This window comes from Solea senegalensis, linkage group LG14, assembly GCF_019176455.1.
Source record: "Solea senegalensis isolate Sse05_10M linkage group LG14, IFAPA_SoseM_1, whole genome shotgun sequence".
Classification (NCBI taxonomy): Eukaryota; Metazoa; Chordata; class Actinopteri; order Pleuronectiformes; family Soleidae; genus Solea; species Solea senegalensis.
In genome coordinates, this window is record NC_058034.1 from 8,082,025 (window position 1) to 8,099,325 (window position 17,301).

Genomic DNA, 17,301 nt, shown 5'->3' on the forward strand with positions numbered 1-17,301 from the left:
TGCGGGACGTTTGTGGTGCAGAGTAAATCTGACACAACGACAATGACTGCAGGTTGTGAAAAAATAAAAATCTTGAACAGAGGTCCTGACCTGAGCCAGGACATAGCGCTGCGCTCGGATTTGAATTTGGTGGACCTGGAGCTGGTCATAGACCTGACAAACAATTAAATGAAAGACCTTATTATCAATTTCTCCTGCATTTAGCAAAAACCTGGTGGTAATTCCCACCATTCTCTGAACAACACAGGAAAGTGAAAAGCCGCTACTGTCACGCTAACACAAGGAAGTACAATCAAAAGCCGGGGACAAGCTCTCGACTCAATCTCTGACCTCACTGACAAGTTACACTGACAACTAGCACGACCACATGAATGCTATATATATATACATATATATATATATATATATATATATATATATATATATATAAAAGAAAAGAAAACTGTGATAAGAAACACACTCCAGCGTGACCTGACCAGAGCAAATGGACACAAACACACATCAGGTGCACTTCAGCCTAGAAAGACCTCATTCCCCTTTTACATAAGGAGTTTTTTGGTTAATCTACTTTTTTTCCGTAGTTGTAATAAAAGTTGCCTCCAAATATTGACAGCTCTCAGAGGGACTGAGGTTTATAAAAATAAAAGAAGCAGTAAGTCAACGATATTTTGCGGCTTTTCCTTTTTTCCATCGAGATGGAAAAAAGTACTTGAGGGTTGGAGTCTGGAGGCCAAAGACACGGAGAGCACTATTGGTACATTAGTGTAATTTCTGGGGCTATAAAGTAAGAAAGAAAACAAAACTGGCAAAACAAAATAATAGCAAAGTAATAATCTTACAAATATGAACTATTTACACAACATCAATATGTCATATATTATATATAAAATATTGGCACAGAAATACCAATATTCCATATATACTACATATATATTATATATATATTCATATACCCACTAAAATATATCAAAGCAGCAGCTATTGGTCAGTCTGAGGAACTCTTTTGTCCAATTCTTAACTGTTTAAATATCCTTCAGCCATATAGTGAGGACACAGAGGTAAAAGAGAGAGAGAGAGAGAGAGAGAGAAACAATAAAAGTAAATAAATTAAAACTATTCACCAAACACCCGATGAATCTGTGTGTAGTTTGGAATTCTGCAGAACCAAAAAAAGAGAAACAAACAAAAAGAAGACATTCTAGGAATAGATGTTTTGTTCTAGGATCAAGTCTTTGCAAGTCATCCCACTGTTCCAAACAGATTCATTGTTTCAAGAGGAAATTAGCATGAGCGCTGATAGACACTTCTCTTCGTTTATAGGCCACGTATAAAAAGGCCACTATCTGAGTAAAAAGATTTCACTAGGATCAAAATAACAAAGCACGGAAAAGTGGAAATGCCGATTTGGTGGGGGGGAGAAAAGACGAGACGAGTCTTGAGGAGGATGAGCATAAGCAGCCATCTTGGTTGTCTAAGGTTTGTCGAGTTCACAGTTTGTTTTATTTTCCTCTTCGTTTCCAACATGATGAGTCCTGGAAATGTGAAAATAGTGAAAAAATAATAGATAATCTGGCAATAGACAGCCCGGTGTGTTAGAGAGGAAGTTAAAAAAAAAGAAGAGGTGTGCACTGTTAGTGGTGCACTGTTTGCATCCCTTGCTTGCCTGTGATTGGCAGCCTTGAGGAAAAAAATAAAAAGTCCTGAGATTTCTGTTTGTTTTTTTTTTGAAGGGCTACTCCAAGAATAAGAATCATAAGAAAATGATGAGAAGAACATGATGGATGCAGAAAAATGGATTTGAACAGAAAGAAGGGTTGGGAGAGGTTCAACAAGTTCTTTTAGGAAACAGGAAACGTTAGGAGGGGCTGGATCTGGGCAACGATAAGATTCGTCCATTTTTCTTTCCACCGTTCATGTGTGTATAGGGGACATGCTCCTCATAGTTCCCCCTAAGGGCCACAGACGGCCCGCTGTCCCTGCCTAAGCTCTCCTCTCTCTGCGAGTACGAAGATGGGTCCAGAGGGATGCTCTCCATATTGTCCAGGTCCAGGTCAAACTCCTCTGTCTCATGGACTTTGTTTTCTTCACTGTAGAAGAAGGAAACCTCGTGGAAAGATGGGTGCAGGTCCTCACGCAGCATCTCAATGATCTCGTGAAACAGTGGCCGCATCTTGGGGTTGTACTGCCAGCACATCTGCATCAGGTTGTGCCTAGGAAAGAGGATCATATATATCTGTATATATACATATCATATATAACACTTAAACATGAATGAAACTTCAAGAAACTCATGACACTTAGATGAAGCTCTTCACACTGCCCATCCACACACTTTTATATCATGGATCTATATGCATCACATATTCATTTGCTGCCCGCACAAGGACACACCAGCATAATAGACTAGTAAAGCCGGGGATCAAACCCCCGACATTCCGTGAGGAAGACGACCTGCTCCGCCCAGCGATCACAGCCATTCAAGCAACTTTGCACATCATGCAATCATAGTAAGGTTATTATTTGGCTTTGGAAACCTGGTGCAAACAGTTACAGAAAAAGAACCTTGAGTTGGTTTTTAATTATCAAAGTCCCTCCTAAAATATTAAGTGTAATCATAATATTCTTGTTTAAGTTACCACAAAGTTGCTCTTTAGTCACAACTGTGCAGATATTCAAGGTGAAGGTCAGTAGATACTCACATTCTCTCTGGGCAGTTGTCTGGCCGGTCCAGGTAACCTCCATCCATGACAAACTTTAGAACCTGCTCGTTAGATAAACCTTGGTAAGGCTGCTCTGCCAGCGTGCTGATCTCCCAGAGCACAACGCCAAACGACCTGCGACGCACGCACACACACACACACACACACACACACAGGCAAATGTGATCAAATTCACCAGGAATATCATCAGTATTGAGAGGTCCAGACAACAACTTCTTTAGCCTTACCAGCAGTCAGAGTGGGCAGTGAAGACTCCATCCTTCAGTGATTCTGGAGCCATCCACCTGACAGGAAGCAGACCCTTTCCTCCTTTACGATAGTAGTCTGTCTCATATATATCTCGTGTCATACCAAAATCTATGATGTAGAGAGGGAGAGAAAAAGAAAGAGAGTGAGAGCCCAAAACACCTTAGCTGTAAGCACACAAAAGAGTATTTTCCCTTTGACAATTACATTAAACTGACAACTGCTTTATATCTACCATAACACAGGACGAACCAGGACAAACAAAGACGAGCCACAGTACCTCCAATCTTAACAGTGTAGTCCTCTGCCACCATGCAGTTCCTGGCAGCCAGGTCTCTGTGGACAAACTTCTTGGCATTGAGGTAAGCCATGCCATCTGCAATTTCTGCAGCCATCTGGATCATCTCCTTCAGTGTGGGCGGTGGACGGCCTGTAGGGTTGTTCTACAAAACAAACACACAGAAATGCATTTATGCAGTCTGACAGTGATGAGTGTTCATAAGTGCGCACAACTATGCTGCCTTTAGCTGTGAGGATTACACCCACATGGGGATTTCTGTGAGACTTACGTCTGAGTCTGGCCTAAGACCCCGCAGGTAGCTCTTCAGGTCACCGTGAGTCATCAGCTCCATCACGACTAGAGTGGGTTGACCTTTGGACACGACACCCAAAAGACGAACCTACATAGAAAAAAGGAAAGCAAAACACACTTGGTCATACTCAACTAACATTTAGATGTTGTAGTTTTGGTCACTTACATCAAAGGCACGAGATATAAAAGAAAAATTATAATTCACACACCAAATTGTTTTTTTAAATTAAATATGGCACCATCACATTTAAAGTTTAACCTAATGATCACTGTTATATTTCAAATATCTCAGTATTAATATTAGACCTTTAAAAGGGTCCAGTATGTAAGAATCAGTGACATCTAATGATGAGACTGTGAGGTGCAACAGAGAAACAGCACCGTTCAACCCTCAATTTAAAACTATTTGCATACCAGAAAGGAAATCAACTTTTTTTAATCCCACTTTTTCATCTTCTTCATTATTAATGCATCTGGTTCATGTGGACCTCCATAAAGTGTTTTATATTAAAGGCTATTTTATTGAATTTCTGCCAGTAAAACCACCTAAATATTACACATCGTATGTTAAAAAAAAAGATTCATCCAGATCAATAGGTATCAGGCAATGCATTAATAAATAAATAAGACAATTATCTAGCAACACAACATATGACATGTTAAGTGTTCATTAGTGTTAAGTAAGCTGCCCAATAAAAGACTACTAGTATTTGTTTTGGGAGTGTGTGTCAGTATGGTATCATCAACACATCCAGTGAATCATGACACTGTGAAACATACATGTTCATGCTGCACATAGACGTATAGAGAGCTGCGTCAATGGCCACGTTAGTCGGTTTCTCATACATTTGGTTTGAAAAGAGCTTTTGCAAAACTGTGTCGTACCACGTGGTGACAACTGAAGGCCTTCATGACAGAGGCTTCGTTGAGGAACTCAATCCTCTCCCGCAGGCTGGCCGATTCATTGACCGTCTTGACAGCTACTTGTGTATCCGGGTCTCCTTTGATAATGTCCTTGGCAATTCCTTCGTACACCATGCCAAAGGAACCCTGACCCAGCTCTCTGAGAATCGTGATCTTCTCCCGGGGCACCTCCCACTCATCAGGAACGTACACTACACAAAACGTACACAAATGACCACGGTGATGAGTGAACCATTCACAAAGGATGCATTGGCTGTACATCTCAGTCTTAGTAATTGTCAACAGATGCTCTTCTTACCATCATTAGCACTGATATACTCAGGGTTTGAGGACGCGATAAGAGGTCCTGTTGGGCCTTCTGTTTGCCTGCAACCCAACCACACAATACGTCTAAAACACTATACACAATAATCCCAATTTCTCCTTTGATGTCATAGAATACAATCTGCACAGTGAGTGCCGGAGGGTATTTGATCAAATGTGTGTGAAAGATCTTACTTCATCTTGAAGATCCAAAAGACTCCACCTCCCACAAACAGCAGCAGGATGAAGCAGAAGACTGGGCCAATCACGATCCAAACTAAACCAGGATCCGCTGCAGTAAACACATATGTCAAAGGTCAGACATCAAAGGGGATTGCAGTGTGTGAAGGAACAAACTGCCAGAAAGTATAATAATGTGTGAATTGATCAGAACAGAGCTGAAATCAAACATTGACCAATGTCTGATTTCCAGTGTTTTTCTCAGCAAATATGTAATGAAATAAAGACTGATTGACTTACGGTTGGGCATGAAGAAGTACGTAGTGTCCGTAAAAGAGCCATTTCCTGCCAAGGAGGTGGCACGGACTCTCACACTGTAGTTTCCAGGCTGCAGAAGTGCAAGCTTCGTGCCACCAGACATGAGGTAGGCTGGCCGTGACACACAAGCTGTATGAATCTGGAAAGATTTTCAGAATGAGATTAAATCTGAATAAATCACAACAAAACAAGAGCAAATAGAAGGAAAGTAACATTATTCTAATCTGCTTCCCACTATTTGTTGATAGAGTAAAAACTCCACTCCAATACTGTGATCCTTTAAAGTGTGTATATGAAAAAAAAGATTTCTGACTTTGTCACCCCATAGGAAGAAGTATTATTGCCAGCTTGGAATAACTAAACTTTTTCTGTTTCTGTTTTAAATTAGGTTTCAAATAAGGTATAATTCAGCAATATTCTCTGCTCTGAAACACTGGGGGTTCATACACTAGAGGAGCTCAACACTTATTTAGCACTTTAGTGTGTGGAACAATGCAGGTAAACATCAGTGTGTACTGAGTATAAATGTAACCGTTCCAGTATCAAACACAGGCTTCGGTGACGAAACAAAGCAGGTAGTTAGTCATTGTTGGTACAGAATATTACCCTAAAAACTCTGGTATCAAACCACTTGTTTAATAATCACGTAGAGAAGCGACATGTTCACCATTTTGGTCGCAGTTTAATGACATAGTGTACACAAATAGAGATGGTTTAGCTAGTTCTGCCCTCTCCCTCTTTCTCTATTAGCAAGAGTCTGTTTTGTTTCTGTTCGTCTTCTGTAATTTATTTCCTTAAGTGGCAGAGTTTTGCTTTTCTGTGCGTTTTTTTTTCAACAAGGGAGAATGCAAGAGGACAACTCAAAGTAGTTGTGTAGGAACAGGTAAAGTTAACAGGTAAAGCCATATTTTTAGGCATGTCTACAAAAATCCTGATCAGAACTGGAGGGAAACAGAACTGTTTTCAGTGTTAACACCATAGTGGTGATTTCTTTTAACATGTTCTCAGCCACCATTTTCTAACATATATAACGAGTGAAGGGGAGAATGTCTGCATTTGCTTTACAGAGTAAATTGTGCATATAAACAGATAATGGCAAAAGCAAATATTTCAAGTTATTATAACCATCTAACTGATTTTAAGTAATTTAATTGACAACTCACATTACGCTTCTATGTAACCCCTGGCTAGAAATTAACAGTAATGTGAGATTCAATGTCCAGACTTCACTCCACGACACTTAACCTAGACAATGTCTAGAGTGAGAGTTATGTTAGTGGAGTCTAAAATAACATCAGTACACCAATGAATAAACAGAGAAAAACAGCCCCACATCCTTGAGTCTGTTGCCCCCAGTGTATGCTGGAGGGTATTGCAGTGCTCTAATCTCAGGATGCTAAAATTTGTCTTTAAATGTATTTATTTTTTTTATATTTGCCTTATAACAACAACTTAATTTATTCCAAATTATTTAACATAAACACTTAAATCTACAAATCTACTCAATATTAAGCCTATTCGAATTAAAAATACATATTCCATATACATAATGTTTTTAATATACCTTTTGCGACTTTTGCGTGTATTTCTAGAAAGTGTTATATTGAATCTAAATTAATTGTCCCCAGATTTTTGAGTATTCACTGCTCAATTTAAAGTTAAATTGTTTGAATTATATATGTAACCTCTTTAGGACCTTAGAACATAAGCACTGGCCCTGACAGGACCAGTGGTCTTCATAGGGACCCAAACCTGGTCCAAATGAGACAGAACTTAATTTCTGAGAGACTGGTTAAGATTGAGGCTACGATTTGAATTGTGGATTGAGGTTAGGGATAACGCTTTGTTTAGTCTGTGCAAATGAATCAATGCAGTGTCCTAAAAAGTGTGTAAACTGGGTTGGGGGTTGATTCTATTTGATCCTTTTGCTTGACACTTAAAAATGTGTCAATATATATAACAACAATAATAATAATAATAATGAAAAATCAACTAATTACATTTGGTTATATGACTCCTATGAAGACAATCAGTCAGAAACCTTGTTGTGCCATGATCACCAGTATGTGTGTATTCTAACAATACACCACCACACTGAACAGTTTCATTTAATCAGAACCTGACATGTTCTCAGCTTCCACTCAAAGGGTTTGTTAGTTTGTGGTCTGTTTTCAGTGCAGTGCTAGAGCTGTCGACTGAGATCAGTCCATCCCTGCCACTGCATTCTAGTCTTCCTTGTTGCCTCTATCACTATGGTAACAGACCTGCTACTGGCTTCTGGGGTCAGGCAGTACAGCAATGAATAGCAATGAGACATGAATTCACACATTTACAGCAAAGTCAATAACAACATGGGTGCACAGACACACACACACAAGCACATATGTATGCAGTCACAGTCTGTCATAGACAAACATTTTTGCATACACTACACAAACAATATGCAAATATATGCAGCAGTAAAAATGAACACACACACAGTGTTGTTATCATGTTCCCTTTTCTATATAAAGAACAGGCAGAATCATCATGTGTTCACCTGGGTGAACCATTCTCTTAGCATTTCATACCAACATCCATGTCTATTAGCATACCATTTTAACCTTAAAGCTTCAATTTGTTGATTTTCACTATGGAGTGAGGTCATTTTTGCTTCCTCTTTCCCTCTCTCATCTCTGATTTTTTCACTTTCCTCACACTAGAAAAGTTGGGCAATGGTCGATACTGACCTCTGTGTCTCCAACCTTCCTGTAGAAGACCTCATACAGGATGATGAGGCCGTTAGGGGTTCGAGGTGCATTCCATTTGATCAACACATAAGGAGGTTCAGCTGACACTATTTCATGGGTCACAGAGCCTGGGATGTCATCTGCTTTCTCTATAGGTAACGGACATAAAAAAACAAAACAAACAAACATGTGACACATGTATATATGAAAACACTGATTATTGTGATTACTTATTGCTTAGCAGCTTTTGAGACATGAACTGCAGGTTATGTCCAGACATTCTCCATGTGTTGCCGTTCACATGTGAGAAATGCTGCAAGACACAGCCTGGATAAGATGTGTTCAAGTAGCAGAAGAATCTTGCCTGGTGTCTGGTTAGCATGCAGGAAGCGCAACACTTGCCAATTCACTCCCTGTGGTTCCTCCGGTGTTTCTCCTGATGTGTTCTCAAATGAGCTAATTCAGACATGCAACGACGACTGTTGTATTTGACTGGCATTAATTGTCTGCAGTTTCACTGTAGCTAGCAACTACTGTGGACAACCCGATGAAATGAACATTGTGCATATTTGAGAGTGAGGTTTGCATGTGTTCTTACCCTCTGGCATGGTTCGGGCACTGACATAACTAGCCATGCTGCAGCGTTTGAGGTCCACTGGATCGTTGCAGGCCATGATCTCTATCTTATAGCTGGTAAAGTGATGCAGGTTGGAAATAACTGTTGACTCTTTCGTGAAAACCTTCAGCTCCACCTAAGCAGAAATAATGAGAAATCAGATTACTCCAACAAGATCAATGATTCATATACTCTGCCTTGCTTTTTTTCCCCTGGAAGTGACATTTTATGAAAAAGTTTATTTCACTTCCGTTTAGTTAAAATTACTTGTAAAAGGGAACTGTTTAACATTTTAGTTTCATGTGAGGTTCTATGAACCCTTGAAACTAGAGAAAATAACTCTTAAAATATAGTTTTTAAAACCTTGGACCCCTCCTCATCCTCCTCGTCATCTTCAGTGCCAGGAGACTTGGAGCCAAATAGTGAACTGGGGGTTGTGGTAAGGAAGTGTGGGGTTTGAGTAGCGTTGGCAATTCCCACTGAGCGTCGCCGACGAGATGGCCTGAGGAAACAGAGCAAAAGGTCAGTCAGTCTGCGAAGCTTTATCAAAATGAAAACTACAGAAATCAATTCTTCAACATTTTGTTTACAGGTTTTTATACGACTGTTCATGGATATCAGACGAGCCATCAGCATTCATGTGAATTAGACTCAGCAGATGGCCAGTGAGGACCTGCATACACTGACCTTTACAGTGTGTGGCTTAATTTGACTGCATGGCATTTATACACACATACAGTAACAGCTAATGGCAAGCTGGAAGAGCTACCCACCATCACCACTCAGTGGTGCCAATGAGCAAAGTTTGTTTTACTCTGAGTGGCCATCAGTGTCAACAAAGTCATCATAAAGTTAACATAAAGAACTTCTGCAGTGTGATTTTATGAAACATCAATTAGAATTGTTATTTCGTTTTTTTTCTAAAAACAATTAAGTGTCCTTGAGAAATAAACCACTCACATGTGGTGCTGTGTCTCCTTCACTCAACAGGGAAGTGTAAGACTGAGTTAATGAAGAGAGGAAATAGTGGTAAATACAAAACCTCCTGATTCATTTTGCATATAGAGGAAGAGAGAGCAAGAGGAGTTTGTACTCCTAGCATGGAGCTGACCTTGGATGATTTCAGTGGCCTGGGTTCAAAATGCAACTAAAGTGTGTGTGTTTGGGTGTTTGTGTGTGTCCAAATGGCCGTATGCATGACTACACCCCTGACTGGCATGAATGATAATGGGCACAGTAATCACTCCCCTAGGGTAGAGAGAGAGAGAGAGAGAGAGAGAGAGAGAGAGAGACTGTGGGGGTGTGGGAGTGTGTGTGTATGTGGGTGTCAGGGGAGAGGGTAGGGGTACCGGGCTCCAGAAAAATAGCACCTCCCACCCATATTAACTCATGTTAGTTTCCCTGTAGTTTACTCAGAAAACAAAAATAACTACTACATGTTGAACCCCAATCGCACCCTAACCTTGAAACATGTCTACTAATGTAAAGATTTACATTATTACAAAGTCTCCGTAATGTGACAGCACAACCAGATTTATGTCCCTACAACATGAGAAACGTCTAGACCGCTCACACACACACACACACAGATAGATGAGAGACAGTTGGCACTGAGTCACTTTGAGACATGCATCATGTTGGCTGCGACAGAAGAAGAGTGATGCAGCCTGGACAGGGGACTTCCAGTGTATTTACAGTACGGCCACAAACGAACAACAAAATAGGATCCTCTTTGTGACACTGTCCCTAAAATATGTAAATAAATTTGAACATGTACATGCACTAGTGCCATAGATTGAGCAAATTCTGTGGCAAACACTCCTGCTGTAATTCTAAAACATCAGACATAGTCTTTCCCCTTGGAGATGGTGTAAAGATTACAGATGTATGTATACCTGCTCTCAAAGACTTCATTGTGAAGAAAGTTCTCAAAGGTCTTGCGGTACTCTATCTCCTCCTGCTCCTTCTTCAGCTGGTTGTCTGTTTTAGGGCAGGCGCAGCACCGGCCTCCTGATGTGAGCTCGTCTGTGTGGTTCCACTTCTGTTCTTCCTCACTGTCTAGGTGGGTTGGGGTGCGAGATGGTAGCTTCACTCCTGGGTAGGAGAAACAGGTGTGAGAGAAATCAGGAGAAACGTAAAACATGCAGCAGCTCATTTGTTCACTAAAACACCCATAGGGCAGACTCAAGTGTGGCAGCCTGTGAATACTGACCTTGGAGGCAGTAGTCGAACTTGTACAGGTCGCTGTCTTCGGGCTGCTTGCGGCAGATGACCCGATAGTGGGTGATGTTGCCATTGGGACTTGTTGGGGGCTTCCACTTCAGGATAATCTGGGAGGAGGAGTTGGAGGAGGAGATTGGGTCTAGAGGCACTGAGGGCTCTGGGAAGGAGAGGGGAACACAGTAAGACAGTATTAGTATCAAACAAAATCCAGTGAAAGGATCAGCACCGAGGCCACAACAGTTAAGGCATAATCTGGCTAAGTGCTGCATTTGTGTGTACATTTCTGATGGAAAACTTTATAACAAGTTAGTTTCTGATAATGTTTTTGTCATGTTTTCAAAAAAGATAAAATGATATTCACTATGATATTTTTGAAAACATTTAAAATCCTGCATTCTAATACAACCCCACAATTACGCACATTTACACATTTTGGTAGAACCCCTGCAAAAATTCAAAGACAAAACTGAATAAATTAATCATTTGTTCAGTTCGACATTGCTTATTATTGCTTGAAGGTTACCTGCTGGGTTAGGGTTAACATTCCAGACTGCAGGTGGCACTACTCTATGGAGCAATGATTGAATAAGTTGTTTCATTGGCACATTAATGTGCATAAGAAAAGAGGTGACAGGACAGTGTTTACATTCCAACCAAAGATTCGATCTTTTCCTATGACTGGCACCAAGTGGCTGCTACAAGCCAAGAATATAGTGATGGTGTGGAGGAAAACAATGGATACTAAGCAAATGTTGATCTAAACAATGCAGGATGAAAATGTTAATAACAGGTAGCAAATGATTTATGGAGAAGGAAGAAGCAAATGCATTCAGGATGTTTGCTATGCCTCAAAGACAGATCACAATGTGTTCTTGGTGACTAACACTGAATGTAAACAGAACTTTGTTTACAGAATAAATTCCACAGGATGCCCTTAAGCCATGCAAGTCAGAAATAAACGCGAGACAGTATATTATTTCCATGAGAAACATTTGTAAAGACTTTCATTCTCTACAGTCAACTCAACAGTCTCAAGTGAATACAATGTCAAAAACAAAGAATTGAAAGTCTTTAAAATCTAAAAAGTGTGTGTTTTTACTGTGCTATAACTCACTGGAGGCGTTGGTGCGAACATATATGATCTCACTCTTGGCTCCATGAACCTGATGCTCATCAGATGCCGACAGTTGAGTTTTAACCATGATAGCATATTGGGTCCAGGGCTTCAAAGGTCGGATTAGGTGCCCCGGATCCTCTGACTTTCTGTTGTCCGTTGGACGAAGTGGAGGTTCAATATCAGCAATTGCCCAGCTGTTAGAGCCACATGCATCCTGGCCGTCGAACTCGGTTACATTCCTATAGGGTCTGGAGCAAATATAAAAAATATTGGGTCAGACGATATCAACCACCTACAGGCATAAGATACTATTCTAGATATGAATGTACTGTATTTTCTGTACTGTATCTGTTTGTGTCTTGTCTTCAATCAGCTTTAAGACTTTTCTCAATCGAGCATAATAGTTGCTCAACAGGACTGAACATTATAATTCAGTTTTGCTATGTTTGATAACATGACATTAAAACAAAATCCCTTCATTTTATTTGATACTTACGCCTCCTTGTAAAGAACCATAAATCCAAGCAGGTCTCTAAAATCTGTGGGCCAAAAGGCCTCCCACTTCAACATTATCATATTTGATAAGGTCTTGATCGTGGTGAAGTTCAGTAGCTTGGTCTCACCTAATGGACAAAACAGACAATTCTCAGAATCTGATTTCAGTAAAAGAGCCAATCAGACTGCAGAAACTCAAAAGCATTGAACACTGCTGCTTCTTCATAAGGTACATGAAATCACACCAATATGGATTAAACCAAACAAATGAGCAGAACAGCTTTTGTCTATCAATACTAAGCTAATATTGATATTAGTAAAACATTTGTTAGAACTTAACATTTTAAAACAAGTGTATTTAATAATGCAACATACACTGTGGCACATTATGCCATGATCTGGCCAATAAACACAAGTTTTATATTTTTAGTTATCTTACAGGAGGCTTGGTCCCCGTTGTTGCGTACAGCAATATCATTCTTTTGGTTGCGTTCCTTGGTTCCCGTAACCTCCTCCATCTTTCTGATTTCAGACATGCAAAGTTTGGAGTTGTAGTGGAAGAATGTGCGACCACGCAATATGGTCAGGTTGTGCTTGGACCAGTCCCACAATTCTCGTAGGTTTTGGTTGTCCAGCGCATACAAGGCATAAATACTAAAAGAGACAGGAAGGACAGAAAGAAATTTAATACAATATAGGATTCAGATGGAACGAGAGGAGGAGAGGAGAGGAGAGGAGAGGAGAGGACTTACTCTGCCTCAAGATGCTGCCCTCTGATGACACGTAGTTTGCGTAGAAAGGAAAGGGAGACGAGGGCGTATGCTCGGCGTACAGTCAGGTATCCTGTGATCTCCTCAATCTGGCCCAAACTAGCCTCCAACTCAGCAGCTATGTTATCTGTGAGGGGATAAGAGAGTCGGTCAAATTGACAGCTGTGGTAGACAAGTGATAGCAAAGCAGACAAACTAAATTACTGTTGAAGTCCGGATAAAGACACTAGCAGTACAGCAAAGTGAGACATTGAGAACACTAGAGCCTCTACAAGGAGGCCTGTCACACAGTGAGGTGCAGCAAGACTTACTCCCGCCTCGGATCTTGATGATCATGCTTCCGTGGAGAACAGTGCAGCCTCTCAGAGCCTGTGCTGAAGTTACCGAATCAATCGTCTTATTTCCTGCACACGTTTTAGGACACAGGCCTAAACAAGGTGAACAGGTCAACCTACACACCGAGAAGAGACAATGTGAAAAGAACATTTTAAGCATTATTAAAAAAAATAAATCAGCATCTACAGCAAAACTTGGTGATGTTGAATCAATACAGAAAAGCAGATATATGACATTTAAATATTTACACAGTTGAATGAATGAAAATGGGACCATGGTGTTTGATACAATCACAGCTGTGTAACAACTTAGGTGACAATGTTTATGTAAGTTAATAGCTATTTCCCATTCATTGCTGACACAACAGGTTAAGTGGCAGCAGTTGAGACGCTTTATGGGCATTTTTCAGAGTAACGCCTACAGTACAAGAAAACAACCTCATTTGTGACAGAAGAAAACACAAAATACCACGAATGCTTCTGTGAGTGGATATCAGAAAAGGAATGAAGAAGGACTAAATGGCATGAGGCAGGAATGCACAATGACGTACTGGTGTGGTGTGGGTGTGGAACCAGGAATGACATATTCAAACAAGGCTGATCTGTCCACAAGAATTTAACTGATATACATGACTTCTACTCACTGGAATCTATGGTGTTGTTCTCTTCTATCTATAAAGCCAATTTAGTAAATTAATAAAGTCCCCATATACTTTATAAAAAGAAACTTAATAAATAAAAGGATTGCAAGATTATCGAAAACTGTGCAAATAACACCATAACTGTCAGTGAAAAACTGAACAGAAATCAGCATTTCTGAGTGTTAGGTTTTCAAAAATGATGTCTAAAATGTCTAAAAGGACGGACAATCAAAAGGAACACAGTAAATCAATAAATGACGTGAGATGCAATCAGAGGTGACTCTATATACTTATCTCAATCAATGTGGCATGACTCTTCATAAACCTATAGGCTTTTAGGGTCAGAATAAGATTACGCGATCTCTCGTCCACATTTGAGATTTAATCATTATTATTAGTGCCGAGCACTCACAGCTTTTTCATCCTCATGTAGCACATGCAACACGCATTCACACACACGCACACGCACACGCAAATACACAATCACAGACGACAAAACCAACGTGAGCTAGAAACATCGGTTGCAGTTCCCGACAGGCTTCCTCTGTTTCTCTCACTCAGTTCCATGAGTTGCATCCTCTCCCAGCAAACATGTGCTTTTGCACGTAATCACACTCTCTTTCTCACTCACACATGCACATAGAACCTTTCAGGAAATTTATTCTCAAAAGGCAGGCCTTGCCTTTTTTGTTCTAGCGAACAGCTGACCTTATTTGCCACATGCCACACAGAGAAAGGAGACCCGATGCTCCATTCACAAAAAAACACTTTTTTTGAAGCCCTCTTGAAAGAACATTATCCCTCTCTTTAATTCCACTTCCAGCCTTGACATCCTCAACCACAAAGAGCTGTCTAACACATAAACAACTAGAAGGTGCTCCGAAACCACATACTTCCGCCAACACTACAACTCTCAGCAACAACTCCACTGTATTCAAAAACTCTGCTTTTTAGCAGCATATCATTGTATATGTACATACATACATATACACACATATATATATATACATATACACATATATATATACATATATATATATACATATACACATATATATATATATACACACACACATATATATATATACACACACACATATATATATATATATATATATAGTATATGTGTGTGCATTTTGCATTTTTTATTTTAATTTTTAATTAATAAAACTTTTTTCAGCAAGACCGATTATAGCATGAAAGGGGGAGAGAGGAGAAGATGTACAAATAAGGATCACAAGCTGGGCGCCAACATTCTCTATCAGGTGACCCACACATAAAATATCTAAAAACTTGTTTTTAACTAAATTGGTTCAACATTTGACTGTTGTTCTTTTATATTTTGCATGTATATGTATTAATTTAACAGAACTGTAAATGGCAGGTTGTCTTGGCCAGGTCTCCCTTGTAAAAGACATTTCTGTCTCAAGGCGTTCCTGGTTAAATAAATGAGAAGAAATCGTCCCCCTACTTATTTTGAGAACTGCACCAAATATTACCATCTGATAGACATAAGCACTACATTTAAAACTTGGTTGGGTGACAATGACATTAAAGAGCAGCCTTAACAGTTGCCCTCAGACAGCAGCACCTGTAGCCAGAAAACAGCTAACAAAGAATGCTGTTGTTCTATGAGTTCCATGTAAAGATCAAGCACAAACTATATAAGAAGGGTCAGAAATATTTTAATTCTGTTTGTGCAACTCTTATTATAATCCCCCTCTCCAGGAAGCTCAAACATGCACACCCACTCTTATCCAAATCATGGCCCTGTTTTTCTCCCCAACAGCCAGGCCGTGCTATGCTACATTCACAACAGTGACATGTAACACAGATTTTTCAGGAGTGTTGTTCTGGTCCATGTCTTGCTCTTTCGACTCATGATACAAATGGTTTCTCGTTTCCATCTTATGCTCTCAATAATTTACATCAATCAGTGGCCAAAAAATCATTATGAGTGGAAATAGACAGTAATGATCTCTTCAAAAAAAAAAAAGAAAAAGTCTGAGAAGAAAAAGTCTAGGACAGGATTTTTTTGTAAGTGTGTCTCCCTCTCCTTCCACATGGAAAATTGTATATTCAGCTTCTCAAAAGTAACGCTCTAGTTGCAGTGTAGAAAGAGAGAATGTTTTGGGCCGTTGTACTGAAAAACACAGACACACAGGCAGACAGGCTGGGTCCAACGGCAGCTCTTAAAGCGACAGTGTTTATCTGTCCGGCTGAACTCTATGACTCGGGACTCCAGAGGCTGCAGCTGATGGATAGTGCTCGCACATGCACGCGCACACACACACACACACACACACACACTTGCACAAATATTAAATGTCGAAATAGCAGCTACCTGTCTGAAGTGGCAAAAGATGAAACTGTGTAAATATATCTATATATCTATATATATATATATATATATACACACACGATTCATCATGTGAATGTTATTATCAAAAAACTCTCAAATTGTTTGCCTGACATTTCCACTATTACAAATATATTTATTTTAATGTTATCAGTAACATTGAATTCCAAAATATGACTAAAATGACATCCACAAAGTTGCAAAAAACTACAGAAAGATGTTACATTTTACTACCACACACTGTTAAATCTTACTCCATTTCTTTCATCCCATCTCCCTTTTGGTTCTCACAAGAGATTGTGTATGTATGTGTGTGTGCGCACATTCATATGATGTGTGTCGTCTGCCTGAGTATCTGGTTGTTTTGTGTGTCTGGGTATAGCTCCTGTCTGCCTGGCTCAGCCACTGCGATGACACTTGTGTTCTTTGTATAACCAATGCAAAGTAGTAACACACACACACATACACCATACATACATACATACATACATAGACACACAAGGCCTGAAGCAATGACAACAGATTCCCAAAGGAAAAGAAAAGTCTGGTTTATCACATGTTTCTGAGGTGCACACAGACACATGCCCACAGAGCACATAAAGAATGCCATGCTGCTGTATACCTGAGGGTGCACGACTGAGACTTAAAGCAATGTTCTTTTCTGTCTGAGCACCTGATAATCCCTGCAAGGCTGGCATCATGCATGGGAAACTATCAATATCTCTCTCTCTTT

At 39.9% G+C, this 17,301-nt stretch overlaps 1 protein-coding gene across 1 annotated transcript in view; it reads right to left on the reverse strand.

The window, feature by feature from the left end:
• Window positions 1-430: 430 nt before the first annotated feature.
• LOC122780300 (insulin receptor-like) overlaps window positions 431-17,301 on the reverse strand; it is a 71,417-nt gene continuing 54,546 nt past the window's right edge. Inside the window, exons 5-23 of the mRNA XM_044043152.1 lie at window positions 13,545-13,684; window positions 13,216-13,360; window positions 12,903-13,117; window positions 12,465-12,591; window positions 11,966-12,216; window positions 10,841-11,008; window positions 10,524-10,722; window positions 8,992-9,130; window positions 8,611-8,764; window positions 8,013-8,161; window positions 5,266-5,422; window positions 4,981-5,077; window positions 4,781-4,848; window positions 4,444-4,673; window positions 3,536-3,646; window positions 3,247-3,409; window positions 2,948-3,077; window positions 2,700-2,834; window positions 431-2,210 (exon numbers count right to left, since the gene is read on the reverse strand). Of these exons, the coding sequence (XP_043899087.1) occupies window positions 1,856-2,210; window positions 2,700-2,834; window positions 2,948-3,077; window positions 3,247-3,409; window positions 3,536-3,646; window positions 4,444-4,673; window positions 4,781-4,848; window positions 4,981-5,077; window positions 5,266-5,422; window positions 8,013-8,161; window positions 8,611-8,764; window positions 8,992-9,130; window positions 10,524-10,722; window positions 10,841-11,008; window positions 11,966-12,216; window positions 12,465-12,591; window positions 12,903-13,117; window positions 13,216-13,360; window positions 13,545-13,684 (3,133 nt within the window). The 3' untranslated portion in view covers window positions 431-1,855. The remainder of the gene's footprint in view (window positions 2,211-2,699; window positions 2,835-2,947; window positions 3,078-3,246; window positions 3,410-3,535; window positions 3,647-4,443; window positions 4,674-4,780; window positions 4,849-4,980; window positions 5,078-5,265; window positions 5,423-8,012; window positions 8,162-8,610; window positions 8,765-8,991; window positions 9,131-10,523; window positions 10,723-10,840; window positions 11,009-11,965; window positions 12,217-12,464; window positions 12,592-12,902; window positions 13,118-13,215; window positions 13,361-13,544; window positions 13,685-17,301) is intronic.